This window comes from Mizuhopecten yessoensis, unplaced genomic scaffold, assembly GCF_002113885.1.
Source record: "Mizuhopecten yessoensis strain PY_sf001 unplaced genomic scaffold, ASM211388v2 scaffold3229, whole genome shotgun sequence".
NCBI lineage: Eukaryota > Metazoa > Mollusca > Bivalvia > Pectinida > Pectinidae > Mizuhopecten > Mizuhopecten yessoensis.
This window is the reverse complement of record NW_018404940.1, coordinates 1,984,270-2,003,811: the sequence shown is the minus strand read 5'-3', so window position 1 is coordinate 2,003,811 and position 19,542 is coordinate 1,984,270. Positions and strand designations below refer to the sequence as shown.

Below are 19,542 nucleotides of genomic sequence, written 5' to 3'. Positions count from 1 at the left end.
GGGGTCATTGGTACTGTATGCTCTGCCCTTGAATCCGCCGCTGTAGTATTTAGTACTTTCATAATAACTAAATCCATACGACCCGGTCTTTCCTTGTTCATTGAAATATACATACTTTTCCCTTTGATGAATAAATAATAGACGAGAGACGTATAAATCCATACGACTGGAATACTTTGGCTGCAATTATACAAACAATGAAGACTTCATTCGATTTCGATTTCGCCCAAGTAAGAAAGATAATAAATGATAATAAAGTTTTTCCATCGCGTATAGAAATATGTACGAGGAAAGGCAATTTCATGTCTTTCTGCATCTTTTGAAGAACTTCACGATTCGTCTACATACAAAATTATGTCGTTATATTTTGTAAACGAAGAAGCGAGCAATAGAAATTTCATAAATGACGTCCTATATAGGTCAACATTAAGTGCAAAGTGTTCCTCTTTCAACGTGAAGAATGACAAAGTCGTATTTATGTGTCGTTCTATTTGCTGACATTCTACCTCTGTGTACTGGGGAAACGTCACACGTTATGGGCACGCAACTACTATCAATATTGATCGTGTTAGACTTTCATTCGCTCCGTACGCTAACATACTGAAGAGGTTAACCATTTCACCCCTATGTAACTTTAGTAGACTCTACCATGCATTGATATGAATGAGTCCATTATGGTCTACAGTGGTGAAAGGGTGAAAAACAAACTACCTTAACATTTCTTCTCTTCTTATTATATTTACAAGTTCCCAAAGATAGATTAACATTTAGTCACATAAAGAAATACAGGTTTAGTGTTCAGCAATCTATTGGATTAACAACACGCGTACTGAAGGTCATTAAATAGAACGAAAGGTAAGCCGTCCTGCGAGTAGATCGTCAATTGAGCTCGTAGTGTTTCACAATACCTAGCCGGGGAGAATTATTTTGACTATATGGGACACACTTGTATTGATATTATCATGAGTCAGTACGTGTATACAACCGACAAACCCTGTATGATCGGATAACAATACACGTCAAATCTAAGTAATATCACGTCACCATAGTGAGAACCAGGGCAGTGGCAACGAAAACACAACACACACTAATGAGATTGATGGATATTTTCGATACCAATTAAGTTAATTGGTGTAATTTTGTTTTTCTCGTTATTTTCTTAAATTAACAGCTCAATAACCAGTACATACACAGATAAGGAAAGAACTTAACATATGAATTATAACCTTTTGCTTCTTCTCGATTTTGCGATAAGATGCAACAGATCAATATGTTTCCTATGTTTCAAAGATTACACAACACTGCCTCCATCCCAATCAAATTGCATTATGCTTTATTGTTAAAATTACAATTTTGAAGATTCATTGGCCACATTCTTTCTCAACACGGGCTTCCGATAAATGATTCATCGAAGTTTTAAACATGCAAGGAACAGGTCACCGTTTTTGGCAGTGGTGCGAGCATGCAGAGGGCGAGTAGCGATTTGTCTAGGTCTATGCTCGTAGGTGCGGTTGTGATAACCGGCGAAAGACCTCTTAACAAGGTCTATGGAATCCTTAGCAAATTGATGTTAGTTAAGAATCCCTGCCTCACTGCACTGTTTTCGTATATATACTGAATCTAAATACATACAGAGCAAAAAAGTAATTCCAACAGTAAACACAAAATGACGTTGTCAAATTTCGGAGCAATCCGTTCCTACATTGTATATTAAGAAACAGTGAAAACACAGAACACTTAAATTACATTACGCAAAAACAAAAACAAAAAAGAAATATAACTATCATCAGTATTTGAAAACAATAAGCCCCTCGGCAACCGCAGACCTGTTTACCCATTTGTTTGTCAAAGAGGAATTAAAGTGTAGTTTGAATTTGGTAAGTGTAGTTTTTACATGCTGGCATCGCCAGCATCCGAGCCGCGAAGCGGCCAGGCAGGGGAGGGTGCGGGAGGGGGCGCCTAAGCCCCCTCCTGCAAGGGGGGTACGGGGGGTCTCCCCCGGAAAAAATTGAATTCCTAGGTGCTCTGAGGTGAATTCTGGTACATTTTAAGTGACAACATCAAATAAATAATTGGTACCATTTCAGATGATTTTGTCTTTCTTTTTTAATCTTATTGCAAAATAAAAGTTATAAAACAAACACAACCCAGCACTTTGGGTCAAATCTGTCCAGTAACACAAGTTGGCAACCCAGCACATTGGGTAAATTCTGTAAGCAGCATTTTATGAAGATTTCAGAGATCTGTAGTACGACCCCCTGATATGGTCCAGTTCCTTGTCCGTGTAATCCTGAGGGGTGCCTGAAGATTTAATTACCAGGAGACTTTCAAGAGTACTATCTCCAAGACATGCTCGCTGCTCAGTTCTGTTCTTACGTACACAGGAGAACACCCTCTCGCAGTGTGCACTACTGTGTGGTATGGTTAGGATGCCACACATTACCACCGAGAGTTCTGAGAACATAAGTTTCCCTTCCTCGTCCCGCATTTTCCCAATCATGGACCAGATTGAGTCCATCCTGGTTTGCTCATTGGTACAGCTGCTGACATTTGTACATTGATACAAAGTGAATTGCTCAAGTAGTTTGTCTTTTGTTGTTGCTGGAGGAATGATACACGAGTATCTTTCAATGAAGAAACGAAGGTCAGATGACTTTGCAATTGTCTGTAAGTTTACATCCGCCACCTGTGCAGCTGACAAGACAGGATCATTCAATGGCAGCTTGCTGCAAATGTAGTCACAAACTTCATGAAAGTATCGGACTACACTTTTGTAGAATTCCTCAACCTTTCGTGAGCGGAGGTGATTTACCTCAGCATTCTCAATGAAGTTTTTGGCTTCCTCTCCAATCACAAGTGAGGTGTTTGGTTTGATGTTACAGTTCTGCTTGTACTGTACCTTGTCAACAGCTATACTAAGCATAGCTGCGGGCTTGATGAACCTTGTCAGAATATTCCTCAGAAGCTTTTGCAGAGAGCGTTGTAGTATGTGTATTTTTGGTTCATCTGACTGCAGATTTAATAGAATGTCATCATACACATGGATAGTGTACTGAAGAAAGAGGACATACAGACGATTGGTCGGGGACCTGACGAAAGAATAGATGGCCTCAATCTTCTGTTCTGCATATCCAGGCGCTGATGATTCTTCTGTAGAATTCTTTGGACAGCTTGATATCTTGGACTTCTTTGCTGCTACAGCTGCTGCTTTCTTTGACTTTGTTAACTCCACTGCATCTTTCTGCTCTTTAAAGAAGTCCTTTAGTGCATCCCAGTTGAGCAGCATCCGATCGACACATCTACAAAATCAAGAATAAATTGAAAAATATTGATGTTTAAAGTTTAATTATTCATATCATATTCAAAAAATGTGATGTTTGTACATGTTCTAACAAAGCTACATCGATGACTTGTTAAAAAAATGCATTTTGTAAATATCTTATTTTAAAAACATGTAGTTTTTTGTACATGTTCAGTAAGCAAGCTCTAATTATTAGTAAGAATATGCTATCAATTGTTAATTACCTTCCAATACTGAGCCATCTAGTACAGACATGCTTCAGCATTTTCTTCTGTTCCAAGTCGTAAAGTGCCTGTGTCCCCTTGAATGCTGAGCGGCGTTTGTCACTTTTGTGAAAAAAGTAATATATATCCACCAGGATATCATCCACTGGAGGAAGAGCTGCTGCTGCTGCCTTCTTAGCTGCAATGTGGACTAAATGGAGAGTACATCCAGCCAGAAATATGTGTGGCTGCTTTTGCTTTACAAATGCGAAGACTCCCTTCTTGTGCCCAGTCATCACATTTGCGTTGTCACAGCCAAGAGCCATACATTGCGACCACGGAATGCCCCTCTCCTGTAAAGCGGTATCCATCATGTTGAATATGGCCTCTCCTAAAACCCGTTAAATTTAATTACATTTCATATTTTGATAAAATGGCAAATAAAATCATTGTAATATAAGAAAAGTTAGAAAACTCTTCCAATATAATTTGAAATGTCTAAACATAAAACAAGAATATTCTCCAAACACAATTTCAAATCTTCAATTTGTGAAATGTAAAATTTTCTTAAATCGTTGGCTGGTATGTCATGACTCGACTAATTAATACAATACTAGTCTGAATTATAATTTATGTTATACTAATTAATATACTGAAGCATAAAACATATTAAATCCATAGTTTATTTTGAACATACCTGTTGCTGAACCTTTACAAATTGGTATTGACAACAGTTCCGAATTTACAGTTCCAGTTTTTGTGTCCAATGTCCTGACTACTATTGGGTACTGCTTGCTTTTTTCATCATTAGATCCATCAGTCGATATGGTGAATGGCCGCATTTTCATTCTCTCTGCTAGGGATCCTTGTTGTAAGGTAGCAATCTCCTTAATCAAGACAGTTGTTTTGTTGCGGGCACATTTCATGTCTGTCAACAAATAAGTAATTAATAACATGTTAATTCAGTTTTAATTCACCAATTAGGACCATTACCTTATTTTAAAATAAACTTCAATGTAAATTATTATAAAACTATGTCAACAATGAACTTACTTATAAACAATATATATTCACAAACAAAACTTGATTATTTACAAAAAAATATAATAAATCATTAAAAAAAACTTACATATTTGTAGGAGTTAATCCAGAGTTTTTAAAACGATTTATCTCCCTTTGATCAAGAATAATGGTTAGGTCAAGTTGGTTTCTTTTTTTTTACAAATGTGATATCTTTTTATTCATTGAATTTACTGAATGGGTATTAAATACGTGTAGCTTCTTCATATATCCCTCTTTGTTTTTCTGAGTGATGATTCAGATGTAGACCTATATTTAGGCACAACTACGCTACAACTACGAGTACGACACACTTCGCAATTTTAGTTATTTTCGCCGTTTTTGTTCCTCTGTTAATTTGACATAATAATTTTATATAAAACAATATAATATCTAGCACGTACCTGCAGCTATCTTCGAATCCGGAAACATCGTACGGAATACCCGAGGAAGGGTGTCTGCAACACTTAGGGACATGTTCTGATTTGCGATAAGTTCGCACATTTTCAATTCCGCTCTCGTTACATTCCGAGTCCGCTGATCTTCACCAGTAGTGTTCGTCTTACAGAAAGTAGCAATCGACACGTTTTTAGAGTGTAACATATGTAAATCCTTGTGCATCTTTGTATCGACGTGTCGTTTGCAGTCAAAACTCCCGCCATGCTTACACGAGAAGTCTGATCGGCAGACAGTGCAATGAACGAACGTGTCACCCTTCCTGGAGGGCTGCAGGCATTTCCAATTTTCCGTGTATGATAATCGGTACCGCTGAGTCGCCACCTTCTTATTATTTGGCGGAGCATCTTGGCATTTTCGTTTCAGCATCGTCTGCTCGTGTCAAAATGTCGTTTCCCAATATATATTTGGAACGCATCGGGAACCTTCATTAACCATTAGAGGGATATTCATTTGAAACCCCTCGGCGATTATCGTCTATAAACCATTAGATGAATACGGGATCACTTTGGTGTTTGTAATGCCTATAAAAATTGTGATAAGCGTCTGAGTGACTATGTGATTTACAGACTGCATTCGATACAGAACACACAACAAAGGATGACGAAAACGCAATGGCATTTTATTGGATTTTTTCGTAGAAAGCGTAGAAACTACTCTCCAAAGTGTAGAGCGTAGTTCAACTTCAATAATCGTAGAAACTACGCTAAAATCGTAGATGTAAACAGGTCTGCAACCGTAGGCCGCAGGCAGAATGTACAATGACCACATCGTTGACCTAGCTATAAAACTGTGTATATGCGTCAACGACAAAGAGATTAAAAATACCGAAAAAAACTGGAGCGTGAAGATGCAAAAGCTGGGAAAATGGCACGATTCGTCCCAAGATGACAAATGCAATATGGAATAACAATTATTGAAATATCTTTCTGATTAATGAATATATAGTAAATATATGTTTTTGCATAAATTATATTATCAAAATTTAGTTAGAATGAGTAAAATCTGTAGCACAAGTATAAATAAAATGTAATTGACGAAATGACACATCGAGAGACAGATAGTTCGTCCACTAAATCCGACAGCGTCAATCAGTCTCATACACTGTCTGGCAGCAGGTTTGAGTCACCAGACCAATAAAAGTGAACCATCTTGTCAATAACCTAGCTACCTCGAAGGGAAACAAACGGATAACAAGAGCTTATCGTTTGTTCATACCTCGAGGGTAGAGGGTTTTAGGTTGGTGTTCTAGTATCTTTCCCTTGGGCGCCTTTTCTATTCATTCCAGTTTGGGCGATGATCTATGGCAGCCACCTACATGTTTTTTTGTCCGAGTATTGTTACAGTTAAGGTATATGGGAGGGAAATAATGCCTTACTGGCAATCTAGCTTTTCCAGCGATGCGGTATGACCCCGGGATCCGCTCACTAGTTCAGCAACGTCGAGCGTGGTCAGTAGTTTGATGGGTGACCGTTCACACGTTACTTTTGGTGGCAGCGTTGGGATTCTGTAATCATGTAAGGCCAGTTCACGGTGGTTAAGGAAGGTGCATTGATACATAGGGAGGACCTACGGGATTCCCCAGGACGAGACTTCCCAGAGGGGGGAAGAGTGTAACCGCTAATAATGTATATGAGGGGGAAATACTACCTTACTGGCTAGCTAGCTTTTCCAGCGATGCGATATGACCCGGGGACTCGCTCACTAGTTCAGCAACGTCGAGCGTGGTCAATACATGTAGTTGGATGGGTGACCGCCCGCACGTTACAGTATGGCTAGGCAAAAATGGACGTGGGTGAAACTAGCACAAAACTCAATATCAGAATCAACAACAATCGCTGCTCCATTAAGCAGAACAAACCAGATTTCGCTGTGGCAAGGCATTGTTATCTCCACCAAATTGTAAGCCAACCTTACATACAGAAATCAACATTTCAATCGTTTTATTGCGATGTAAATCAAAACGAATATTCCCCTCACGAAGACAGTTATACTATAACAAACCTTTGATGAGACTCCCAATGCACTCAAAGCTTTGGTAGCAGTATAAGTTTGTAAGCCTTATATATAAAGACGTAACATCTGTATGATGCAGTTTAATTCACTTTCGGCATACTGCACCTATTGCCGAATTTAAAGTGCAGTTACATATATTCTTTACTTTCTTCTTTTAAGATACACGATGGTGACTTTTCAGGTGGATATTTTAGTCCCAAAATTTGCCGTAACTTGATGGCAACAATTATCTCTCTTGAATAGTGACACTGTTGTTATGTTGTGAATATGGACATTTCAGTCGTTAATGGTATTAAATAAATCAGTATTCCTCTTATTTTGAAATTTAAAATTTAGGAGGTATTACGCCTCTTCATTTCTGTTTAAACAGTAGTTTTGACCGATTTAGATTTCTATTTTTTGGCCCTTAGCATTACCGATGAGACATAAAAGTACGAACAGTTTTACACTTATAGTCCCGAGGATCCCGCGCTAGTCTTAAATTCGAATCGAACGACGGGAGCTTGTCTGCGCTCTCTGGGAGAAACTAGAACCTCTGCAGCAGTGACGTCATGAATAGAAATAGCTCTATCCTAGCCATAGATTCCCCGACACAGATTCGTCGTCCTGTGAAGACAAAGTGAACATAACTTTAATATAAACTACTATTCTAAAGTACTATTAAATTAAATTCAACGCAAAAAAAACCATTTCTAGTGCAATGAAATAATTACAAAATTACTAAGGATGATAAATTTGTTTAAAAATCTCATCTTCTGAGATTTTTATGAAAAAATCCAAAAACGGTTATCTAGATCTGCTGATATGATTTCGATAAATAAAATACATTATGCAAAACAACAACAAATTATAACCAAGCGAGAAAACAATAACAGTTCTTTCTTTGCCATTCAGTTGTCCGTCTTTTCCAAGAAATCTTTCGGGTAAAAAACTATGAGGATTTTTCAAAAAGGTCCGGATCAATTATAACGGAGTCTAGATTGGGTATTATCGCTGACTCTTTTGTAATGATCATGCCGCAGAAGTGGGTGTCCTTCTTGGCACCGTGTGGCCCAGTGAGATGAGCAATGTTGCCCATCCGGAAAACCTCTGCTATAAAAGCTTCGTAGTAAGGCATGGAGGGTTTGTCGGCAAGTGACGGCCGTCTTGATGTTCCAATCACAGTTTCTATCTCCTGCACCTGTGTTTCAAGGTACGTGTAACTGCTTGAAATTTGTCTTTCACAATAGAAATTCAAAATGTCGTTTGCTCATTATTGAGAGTCTTTTCAATCAAAACTAGTTCTTTTTGTAAGCAGAAAATGAACATGTGTTCATACAAAGATTAATTTATTTGATAATTTGCCTGTTGGCAATTTGGAATTTGGGATTCGGAAGGAAATCTTTGGAATCAAGAATCCAAGAAGAAATAGAGGCTTATTTGGATATTATTGAAAAACAAAAGGGACAACCTTACGACATAAAAGAAATGACCGTCTTGGTCGTATCAAATATCGTATGCAGTATTACTTTCGGATTCGAATACACTGATGCAAAATTCAAGAAAATCACTTTCCTTTTCGCTGAGAACTTTCTTTTGAATTCGGTTGCAGGGGCCATATGATCTCTTCCTTGAGTAAGATTCCTTCCCGGAGACATGTTCAATATAAAGAAAATGATTAAGAATTTAAAGGATATAAAATGTTTTATCGTTGATCAAATTGATGAGCACCGGAAAACGCTAGAAGAAAAGAATCCACGAGATTTCATTGATGCCTTTCTTCGAGAACAAACTAACCATGGTGAGGATGGTCCATTATTTAAAGGTATGCTACTCAAAATGAGAAATGTCTATTGGAAAATCCTTCTCTATTGTTTTGAGTCCATATTCGGTTCCGGTTATCATTACGGTCATTGTTTATATCGGAGAGCCAATGTGTTTAAAGTGTAGGTTTTCCTGGAGGTTAACTAACTAACGTTATAAAGATTAAGAAATTTTACTACCATAAATCAAACGAAAATAATATTTTTTTCAAGTGGTGTACAAGAATTATACCCCGTGGTACAAGACGGCTACAATATGTCTTAACACGCGTGCATTCAATTTGATTTTATAGAAGGCCCATTTCACATCCAGACTGAACTTTTCAAGAAAGTGCGGTTCGACGAACACATCATTGCATCTGGGCTAACGGGGGATTACTTTCAGAGACATAATAAGGAACAGCATGCTACTTCTTTTGTCTGCCCTGTCACCATATTTTATAACCTTCAGAAAGATACCTGGAAAATGTTCGGCAGAAAATGGAACATGCGACGAAATATTTTATCAACGGGACAGGATGTAAATACAGATTGTCAAATTGATTATAAATGTTTATTTTGGAAAAGTTTTCCTTTTCACCTTGTTGCTTGAAGGAGGTTGCAAGTTTGGTTAAATACATCATGGAGTCCTGTCGCAAGGTTGGTGCAGTCTGTGGACTGCAGGAAGGCACGCTCTTAGGAGCAGTAACTGTTAAACTTATAAAAGATATTGTTATGGGAACACAACGCTAATAGACGTTTTCTTTCCTTGAGTTTTTCCAACATTTTAACGGTTCTATTTAAAATGAAAGGGTACGCATTAAATATTGCAAAGAGACCGAAAGAGACCGAAGACGGTGTTGCGACTGGTGGTAAGGTAGTCATTTCCAGCTAGCGCTGGCACGTTAAATTGTACGGAAATATTATATGGATTCAAAATCGTTACCGAAAAATGGAGACACTCCTACAAAATTACTACTGAACGGTGACTGGTTCAACGCTCCCAGGAACCCGGGTTTGTTCGTTCGGAACAGATACGGTTTCCGAGTGTATGCGCATTCGAAACATTGGATGGCAACGGAGAAAAGAACTGGTTGGGCAGAATACTCGACAGATTCATTTATGGCATGTAGTCAACCTAGTTTGCATAACTGTCAAATCCGATACTAAAACATGTTTATTCTGTAAATTCTTTCTACCCAAATATTGAGGTGGTTCACGTATCTTTCTTATGCGCATATGTTGTGTTTTATTCAAAGATGACATCCTTATGATATTCGGCAATATTTCACTATTTCAAAGATAGAAAGCGTAATGGTGATTTTGCACGCATCAACGATTATCACTTTAAAGGCCTTTTCAAAAGCAGTTTTCAGTTGTCCAATCAAAACAAAATGTAGAAAGACACAATATGTTCATGGAACTAGTGTTTTGAATACTATTGTATTGTATTGCTACTTTTGGTTACTTTCTATATCAGTCAACCGGTTATACTTAATCGTGTGCATTCAGTCAGCAAACTAGATGACGTTCATCTGTGAAAAGTAAAAGAAATCAGTTGTAATCTTATTACATCGTCAAGCACCTATGATGAATATCTCGACCACCGTCAGGGTACTTTGTATGCATGTTGATATCAGGTCTGTGGTTTCCATACAGAAAAGTCTGAATTAAAGAAAGGTGCCTGTGGATAGAATAGAGAGAGAAACATATCTGACTGTTCTATCTGATAAAATCATGATCAAATACATGACAGATTCTTTTTATCAAACGTGTACACAAACAATGGACGTATCAAACGTGTCGTAACGCTTCAAGACCGACTGGTCTCTTTGTCAAGCTTTGATTATGGATAACGCTTGCCGAAGGGACACGTTGAAACGTTGCAACACGTTTGATGCGTACATTTATTTATATATTATATTACTTTAATACATACATATTCCCAAAATGAAGAATAATATTGATGACATGGCAACGTTTTAATCACATGCAAAGAGTAAAGTTTAGTGCCACTGATATTGATATGTCAATTATGGTATAAAAAATTGCTGTGATGGAAGTATTAAGTACAAATGAAGTACTTTAGCCCTTGGCACATGAATTTTCCATGAATCCGTGTTTGCTTTTACAATTAGTATATGTATTTAGGTATGTTGTATTACCGAGGCGGTGTGTATACCATATCATTATCACAGTTGTCTGGGTCGTTGTCTAATACCGTTGATGAATGACATCGATATTTTTGTTTGAAACACATAGAGAATAAACAAGAAAAGCTTTTGAACATAATTTACCCAACTTATTGATAAAGATATGAGTGCTTTTCAAGATGTATATCCTAAACAAAATTATCCCACTTCAGATATCAAAGTTATGAAGCGATGTGGTGGTAAAGCGAAACTATTTACATCTCTACACTAACTATCTTACCCCGGTTGGCCTTTTCATATTCCTAGGTGATATAACTCGTTATTTGGCTTTTTTTAAAGCATAACGTCTTTGATGTATAACATTACTCATAGTTGATGTAAACTTCAGGATACTCATACCACTGCCAAAACAAAAACTGTGAACTGGAAGCCGCACTTCCGAACGACGAAACAATATTCAATAACAGTACTCTGATTGAAAACAAAAGTTGGACTAGACCGGAATTCGAGCCCTGAACTTTGTTGTTATATTGTCGCTTAAACCGACTGAGCTGCCTAGTCAACGAAAGTGTCCTGATCCATCTGTGCTAGTTATATCTAAAACGAAAGTGGCCTGACCCATCTGTGCTAGTTATATCTAAAACGAAAGTAAGAAGAGGTTACTGTATGTACGAATAACTTCAATGTAGTGGGACAATGATACTTAAAGTGATTACATACACATGTGTTGTGTTGTGTTTATACGACCATATTAGATCACGCACTAAATAAATCTACTTATCTAGCAACAAGAGAGAACATTTAGTATTTAGTAAGTGTATACTAGACAGTTGATGAGATGAAAAGGTATGAATTATTCATTTAATATAACTGTTTAACATTACAACGCACCATCCACTAGACCACATAATGTAAGTCACATAAAACAACAAGAACAAAACATAATTGAATATAATCACTACAAATACGAAGCATGTGTAAAAAATATTAAAGAGACGATTCTGAAAGTCAAATAACATAATTATTCATTAAACTATATCCGCCTTCAGTCGTCCATTTTTGACTTAGTGGTATTAAAAATTGAAAGAAAAAGGGGAAAAATCCTTGTTTAAAATGTTTCGTAGTTGCAGCATGTCTTCTTAGGAATACTGCGCATATTGCTTTTCTCCTTCAGTTTCGTCTTAGGGATGAAATTGCTATTTTCTATCCTGCAGTACACTGCACTCCAATAGGAAATGCATCGGTGTCTGGTTCTGACAAGTGAATTTCACTTGGTTTCGCTTAAATTTCTTCTTGTTAGCAGTCATGATTTCGATAGAGGTTGCCACCGTAGTTTTACCCGAGTTTAAAAACGGAGTAGCTTTAAATTTGTTATCATTGTATAACAGAGAAACTGTAAAACTGATATCATGGTATAATAGAGCAACTATAGCGCTGTCATCATTACATAACAGAGTAACTATAAAACTGTTATTATTATATAACAGAGTAATTATAACGCTGTTAGTTATCATTGTAAAACCTGCAACTATTAAACTGTTATCACTTTATAACAGAGTAACTATAAAGATGTTATCATTGTAAAACATGTAAATAAAAAACTGTTATCATTGTATAACACAGTAACTATAAAACTGTCATTATTAAATAATTTAACGGGCTAAAATGAAAAATTCGAGACGAGTTATATGAATTGCATATGAAATGAATATGACTGTAAGATCCTTTTCATCACATAATCAGAATTTGTGGCATTTATTCATGTAACCTTGAAATGTAAAAAGTCGCCGTTTTGACTCCAATGCGTAAGTCTGTGATGTCCTGTACTTGTCCTAGGCGTGACGTCACACTTGAAACTTACAACCAATCAGGGGGCTGATAGGTCATATTACATTGGTTAAAACGCAAACAAGTATGAAATGGGTATATTCACTGGATAACACAGTACACTATGTGATAAAACATCGTATTATTACATAACCGAAGACATCTGGTCTTATTTTTCTTGTACTTTTTAAATGGCTTCGTTGTAAATATTTGTTGGATTTGTAGTTCAAATTATTTAAAATGTTTGCACTTATCAGTGCAAGTCTCATGCTATCACATCTTTCCATGCCTTAACCATTGTATATTGTCTAGCGTCGTTAGTCAAACCACCTTATTCAAAGATTAAATGACTGGATCAGTTTGAAATGTTGGGTAAAAGGGATATCAAGATCATTGACAATTTGCTTGGTTGGATAAACAACGATGGAGTATAATCATAACACTATAAATAATTAAAAGTTATAAGTGATACAACTTTGTTTTTCCTCTTACAGAGTTTCTATGCATTTTATTAACTTGCAAACCATGGGGGGGGGGGGGGGGGGGGGGGGAGTGCGTAAATCTCTTAATTATATGAATTAAAAATTAAAGGAGTACTGGTTCATTTCAAATTAATAATGAGTATCATTATATACTGTCACAACCTCTGTTAAAGGAACAATCGGAGACATCAGTCTACTACCTTGTATCTTCATATGAACACGTAAGACACGCACATACAAGTGATTACACCTTTAGTAATAGATATAATATGCCAAAAACGAATTACATGTCATCATACAGATGTTCCTTCTACGACTCACCGGTGATGCTAGTGGCCAAACATCCAAATTAGTCTTTACGTCAATAAACAAAAGTATACTAACAATAAATAAATATATATATATATATGTTCATAAATAAAAAGCAAGCAAACAAACAAGAATATATAAGTACCTAGAGAGAAAGCCATTACAGTCCTTTCTTTGCCGTTCATTTGTCGGTCCTTTCTAGAAATCTCTCAGGTTGAAACCTATCCGGATTCTCAAACAGGTCTGGATCAGTCATAACCGAGTCAAGATTTGCCATAATGACCGACCCTTTTGGGATTAGCATGCCTCGGAACTGGATATCCTTCTAGGCTCCGTGAGGCACAGACAGTGGAGCGATGTTGCCCATTCGGAAAACCTCTGTTATAAATGCTTCGTAGTAAGGCATGGAGGGTTTGTCGCCGAGTGACGGAATCCTTGACGTCCCGACCACAGTTTCTATCTCCTGTCGGAGCTTATCTTGGATAGGTTTGTTGTGAATAAGGTAAATTATCGCCCAGCGGATCATGGTAGCTGTTGTTTCAGTCCCAGCAAGGAACAGATTGATGACGACTGTTGCTAAGTTCATATCTATAGACATACAGAATATGAAAATAATGTCAGGCGTAAGAAATACTGGATTATTTGACATCATGCTTACACGAGTGAAAAGACAAAAGACAATAAAATTAATCGTTTGTCTCCGGAAAAAGTCAAAAGGGTAAATAGGGAAAAGAAAAGCATGGTAATTTTTTGCTATGATTTGAAGAATGGTACAAGGTGTTGTGTATAAGGTTTTAATACGGCTTTAATGAATCATCTTTCATAAAAAAAATCCAAAATTTCAATAGTTATCAAAACTATAATGTATCTTTACATTTTTAATACACATATTTCTGGTACCTTCTAAGAATCTAATATGGACATACGGTTGTTATTATTATATATTTCAAACAATGATTTTAGTTATGTCAAATGTTTTTAAATGAAGAAAATCACACACGTAAAATGATAATAATCTTTTCTTCATCAACAATCTAACCATATATCTTTGTTACACCTACCATCAAATATCGGATCATCTTCGTCATGTTTGATTTGTTGTCTCAGAAACGCATCAATAAAATCTCGCTGATTTTCTTCTGCAAACGTTTTTCGATGCTCGGCTATTTGTTCAAGAGCAAAACATTTGATATCAGTGAAATTTTGAATTAACTTCTTTACATTGAACATATCTCCAGGAAGAAATCGTACACCTGGAAATGATCGTATGGCCCCTCCAACCGAATTTAACCTTAAGTTCTCAGCAAAAAGTGACGTTAGTCGTTTGAATTTTGCGTCAGTGTATTCAAATCGGTTTCCGAACGTAATACTGCATATGATATTTGATATGGCCATGGTTGTCATTTCTTTTATGTTGTAAGATTGCCCGTTTTGTTGTTCAATGATATCCAAATAAGCTTCTATTTCTTCTTGGACTCTTGATTCCAAAGACTTCTTTCCAAATCCAAAATTCCGAAGTGTCGACAGAGAAAAAGTCCGTGTTTGTTTCCAGTGATCACCGGAGGCGAAACCAATACCTATAAAGACATAAGCAAGTTATAAAACTTATATTAATCACTTATGTTGGCCCGGATGCAGGTGCGCTTTTCACTGCGCCACCCGACCATTACACAAAATTAAGATAAACAAAAGATGATTTTGTCCGGAGTGGAAAGTATCCTGTATTACACATTAGTTCAACAGTCAAGCTTACATTGAACAATGCTAATACCACAACGATTAACAATTTTGTGGTCCAGAAAATTCGAAATATCAAAAGTTCAGAGACCAAATCAGATGATCCCCCTCCACGTAAAACGTTCTTGTATTCCGAAGTAACTCAAAGTAAGGTGTCATTCCTCGATTACCATGTCTCACCCTGATCAGATTTGGCACTCATAGAATATCAGTCGAAAGTAGGCTAGCAAATTATGAAAAAGTGACCATTCTCTCTGCACGATGGGACGACATTCATTTATCCAAACATGCTACCATGTAAATACTTATTTTCTAAAGTAACGTTTTCTTTTGTCAGGTTATTTTATTCCGTCTTTAACTAAGTAATTTAAATAGCATCTATTAGGCCGTACATGTATACTAAACCATAGGGCTACATCGAGAGCATGCTGATTGGATTTATTTTCAGAATGGGTCAAGTCTACCACGTCCATCAGCCAAAAAAGTCTGTGCTTCCTTACCCGACTGTCCCAACCAAACTCAACAATCTGCTTGATTCGAGTGTATTTTTGTCTACAGAGAGAACATCAAATATTTTAATTCTGTCTGCAAAACCTATAACACTGCCTGCTTGCGGAAACAGAACTAAGCTTGCTTGATAACCAAGGAAACAATACCTATACACTTTCCATATTTTCTTATCGCGCTTCATGTATAAAAGAAATCGTTTCTGATACCCATTCATGATATCGATACGGACCTGCCTCGTTCGTATTGTATTCCGAAACTTCACAAGAATCTTTGATATTTACTTAATTTCATTCCTTATCTCATTTACGGTATAATATAATATAATATAAAGCAATACATAACTGTTGAAATGTAATTTGGAATCAAGTTTTACAACTTATACTAGACCCATCTTCAGATATATCGGCGAGGTGCTGTCTTTATTACATTTATCAACCACGTCAATCGTATTTATACCCTCCTGTACTTGAAATCAATGACCCTACCAGCTCTACTACATGTACCTCAGCCGCTTTCCTCAACCATTTCTCACAACATGACCAACAACCTTCCGTTCCCTCTCCGCTGTGGAACTTCGTTTTTCCGGGAGGTTAGCTTCCTATGATAGGATAGCCAGATGGGCCGGGCGGGACATTGGCAGGCCATTGTAGTGTCCGACTGACTAGCAGGATCAAAAATACAACAACGATAGCCACTGTCACAGTGTTAAAGCTGAGAGACGAGCCGAAATCCATGTTGCTTCGAAACACACACTGAAAACTGACAATATAATTGCAACTGTGACCTATACAGACAAACTATAAGGCGCGACCGCAGACGATGTATACAATTATCTCCCCGGTTACGTCAAATGGAAGCACTACGAGCTCAGTCGACGATCTAAATGCAGGGCGGCTTACCTTTCGTTCTATTAAATGACCTTCAGTACGAATGTTGTTTATCCAGTAGAATGTTAAAAATAGATACATGTATGCCCTATTGTGACTAAAGACAAAATGGTTAATGGGGTTTTGTAAATGTGAAAATATAATTAAAAGATAAAGTTTCGGGTACTTTGTCAGCCAGACGTACCTAGTAGGGTCGACAAAAAGAACGACATATATATTTATATATGACCTTGATGTCAACTATAGAAAGACGTGATGTTTTACCTTTTGTGATTTTCGTGGCAACTCTGGCTGTAGGAAAATGTGTGCTATCTATTCACTTTGTGCTATGCATTATATATATAGCCCTTTTCATTACATTGTTACCCGTGTGCTTCCCTGTACATTCGTCACGGTCTTCTGGAGCTCATATGGACATTAGTATAGCTAAACGTTTTCCTCATGTTGGGAAGTATGTCTTATGAAAAGTTCTTTTTACACAACCAATGAAATGTTAAATGTGACGTTTCGATGACTAATACGATATGTACACTGTCACCTTCATCAGAATTGTTTTTGTCTGATGAAGGTGACAGTGTATATATCGTACTAGTCATCGAAACGTCACATAGAAAATTGTATTGGTTGTGTAAAAATAACTTTTCATAAGACATAAGTATAGAATTGAAAGATTTTCGAGAGGCCCAAGGGGCCCTGCGTGGTACTGCTACATCAGAGATCGTCATTGCAATGATTCAGAGGATGGACAGTCGATTGGTAACCGGTTTAGGAGCAAACGTAACAGAGAAAAACACAGACAAGTTTGAGTTTTCGGTGACTTCTCTAGCATGTAAAGTGATTGGTTTGGAATGTGAGATAAAGACCGTTTGAGAGAACTAGGAACATCAGCGCAGAATAGGAGTAACCTCTATGAGGATGTAAAGACAAGAACAGAGGCCAGCGAGCTAACGGTTAGACGAATGGACAGTCAAGTGGAGGAACATCGCAGATATAAGGACAGTGAGTTTCATTCCCTCAGGAAGAAGTTAAAGAACTCTCAGTGTTGTAAAAGACCTCCTGTGCCGTTCCATGAAGAAGAACTTAGTTTTCACTGGTCTGCGGGAACAATACAATGAAAATACTGAAGACAAGCTCAAGGAATTTATATGGAACGAATTTGGATAACATGTTACCATAGCATTTGGCAATGTGCATGGTATCAAGAAATGCATCCTTAGTAGGAAACGTCCAATAACTGCTCGCTTATCGACAAGATTTATTTATCACGCTTATCGACAAGCAGTGTTGGAAAGAGGCTACCTCCTTCGCGGTATCCAGTTTGGTATAAGTGAACAGTTTCCTCGAAAGATTGAAGAGCGTCGCAAGCCTCTTTTGCATGTAATGAAACGATACAGAACTAACGGTTGCAGTGTAAAACTAGTTCGAGATAATACTGTTTACGGCAGGTTGTTCAATGGTCCTACTGAGGCATTACACGAAGAACTGAGTTTTCTAGAAAGACAACAGATATAATCTAGACTTAAACGTGGTTCTTGCATATATGCTGTGCAGGCTCCGCTAATTGACTTTAATACACTGCGAAACAGTAGACAGCCTTAACGGCAACTCATGTCGTCGTCTCCAATGGAAGACAGGTGAGCTAATATAATGTCTGATTCGTTTCCGACTCTCCCTTCTCAAGCTTTAGCAGCGGAACCATCACCTCATGATCATTCCACTCATGCTTTAGTCGGGAAACAGCCTCGCCAAGCAATCAGACCTTTGTAGTTGTGGCTGAAGTTCATGGACCATGAAAGGTCAATAGTAATTCAAATATTCCCTCTAAGCAATATGACAAGCCAAACAGTTCACAGTCATTTGGTGTACTTCCTATTCCCGATTATCAACCAACGGGAACGGTCAACAACGAACGCGCAGTTGTTTCATAGCAATTCAGGTAGCAGTGTACAGTAGCGTACGGTGACCATGGGTGATATTTTTATACAATGAATAACCCCTGTTATATTACATGTATCAGAAGTTAAAAAAAACATCATCTCTAAAATTGGCATATGCATGATGAATTGGACTATGTGGGCTTCACATTTTAAAAAAAATCGAATTTGGCTTGAGACTACATTTTTGGCCATTTACGAATCTGTGTCTACACAACAAAAGGTAGCTTTTCATGTAGTCTATTTTTGTACTCCGCACATGTGTAAATATTGTGAAAATTCCAGTTTGCAACCTATGCTAAAACGTGAGTATTTCTGTGACCGAGTAGGTGATATATAATTAAAGACGGGTTTTAAGAAAGCAATACTACTTGCTTGGGTCAAATTTTGGGTTAAACATCATGCTTTTTTTGCATTTTTTGGCGTTTTTTGATGTGGTAACCATGGTTTTCACAAGTCGCAAATCGGGGGAAATCACTTTAAAAAAAATAAAAATATTCATTCTTCTAAAAATAACGTATTTAAAATGTTGTTTATAAATATATATATATATATATATGTAGGTGTGTTGTGCAGGATGAATCCGCTATCCATGTTTATCCGAGACATGCCCTTTATTTTTAGGGTCAAGCCATTTCTACTGTACTCTGCTACCTCATGCAGAAGTAAATTCGCAGAGCAGATAAATCTTATTTACGTATACGATAATGTCAGTTTTAAAAGTAACATGAGCACCAGGACATAAAATCGGTTCACGAGGAGCCGCACCTCACAATCCATATCACGGTAGTGTGGAGTGTTTTCCCATTACGTCTTGAAACATATGTAGGTCTCCTGAAAAGTTTGAATATCAAGACTTCGTTAATATTGTAAATAATCATATTATT

At 37.2% G+C, this 19,542-nt stretch overlaps 2 protein-coding genes across 2 annotated transcripts; both read right to left on the bottom strand.

The window, feature by feature from the left end:
* Positions 1–2,224: 2,224 nt before the first annotated feature.
* Positions 2,225–5,580, bottom strand: LOC110447097. Its single transcript, XM_021492548.1, has 4 exons — positions 4,968–5,580; positions 4,202–4,432; positions 3,526–3,895; positions 2,225–3,299 (listed from the first exon to the last, which is right to left on the bottom strand). Exons 1-4 carry the CDS (start codon positions 5,386–5,388, stop codon positions 2,225–2,227), a joined length of 2,097 nt encoding a protein of 698 aa, XP_021348223.1. The 5' UTR covers positions 5,389–5,580.
* Positions 5,581–13,850: 8,270 nt separating this feature from the next.
* On the bottom strand, positions 13,851–16,729 carry LOC110447096 (cytochrome P450 2J6-like). Its single transcript, XM_021492547.1, has 3 exons — positions 16,338–16,729; positions 14,649–15,164; positions 13,851–14,175 (listed from the first exon to the last, which is right to left on the bottom strand). The coding sequence occupies exons 2-3, from the start codon at positions 14,989–14,991 to the stop codon at positions 13,913–13,915; spliced, it is 606 nt and encodes a 201-aa protein (XP_021348222.1). The 5' UTR covers positions 14,992–15,164; positions 16,338–16,729; the 3' UTR covers positions 13,851–13,912.
* Between the last annotated feature and the right edge of the window lie 2,813 nt (positions 16,730–19,542).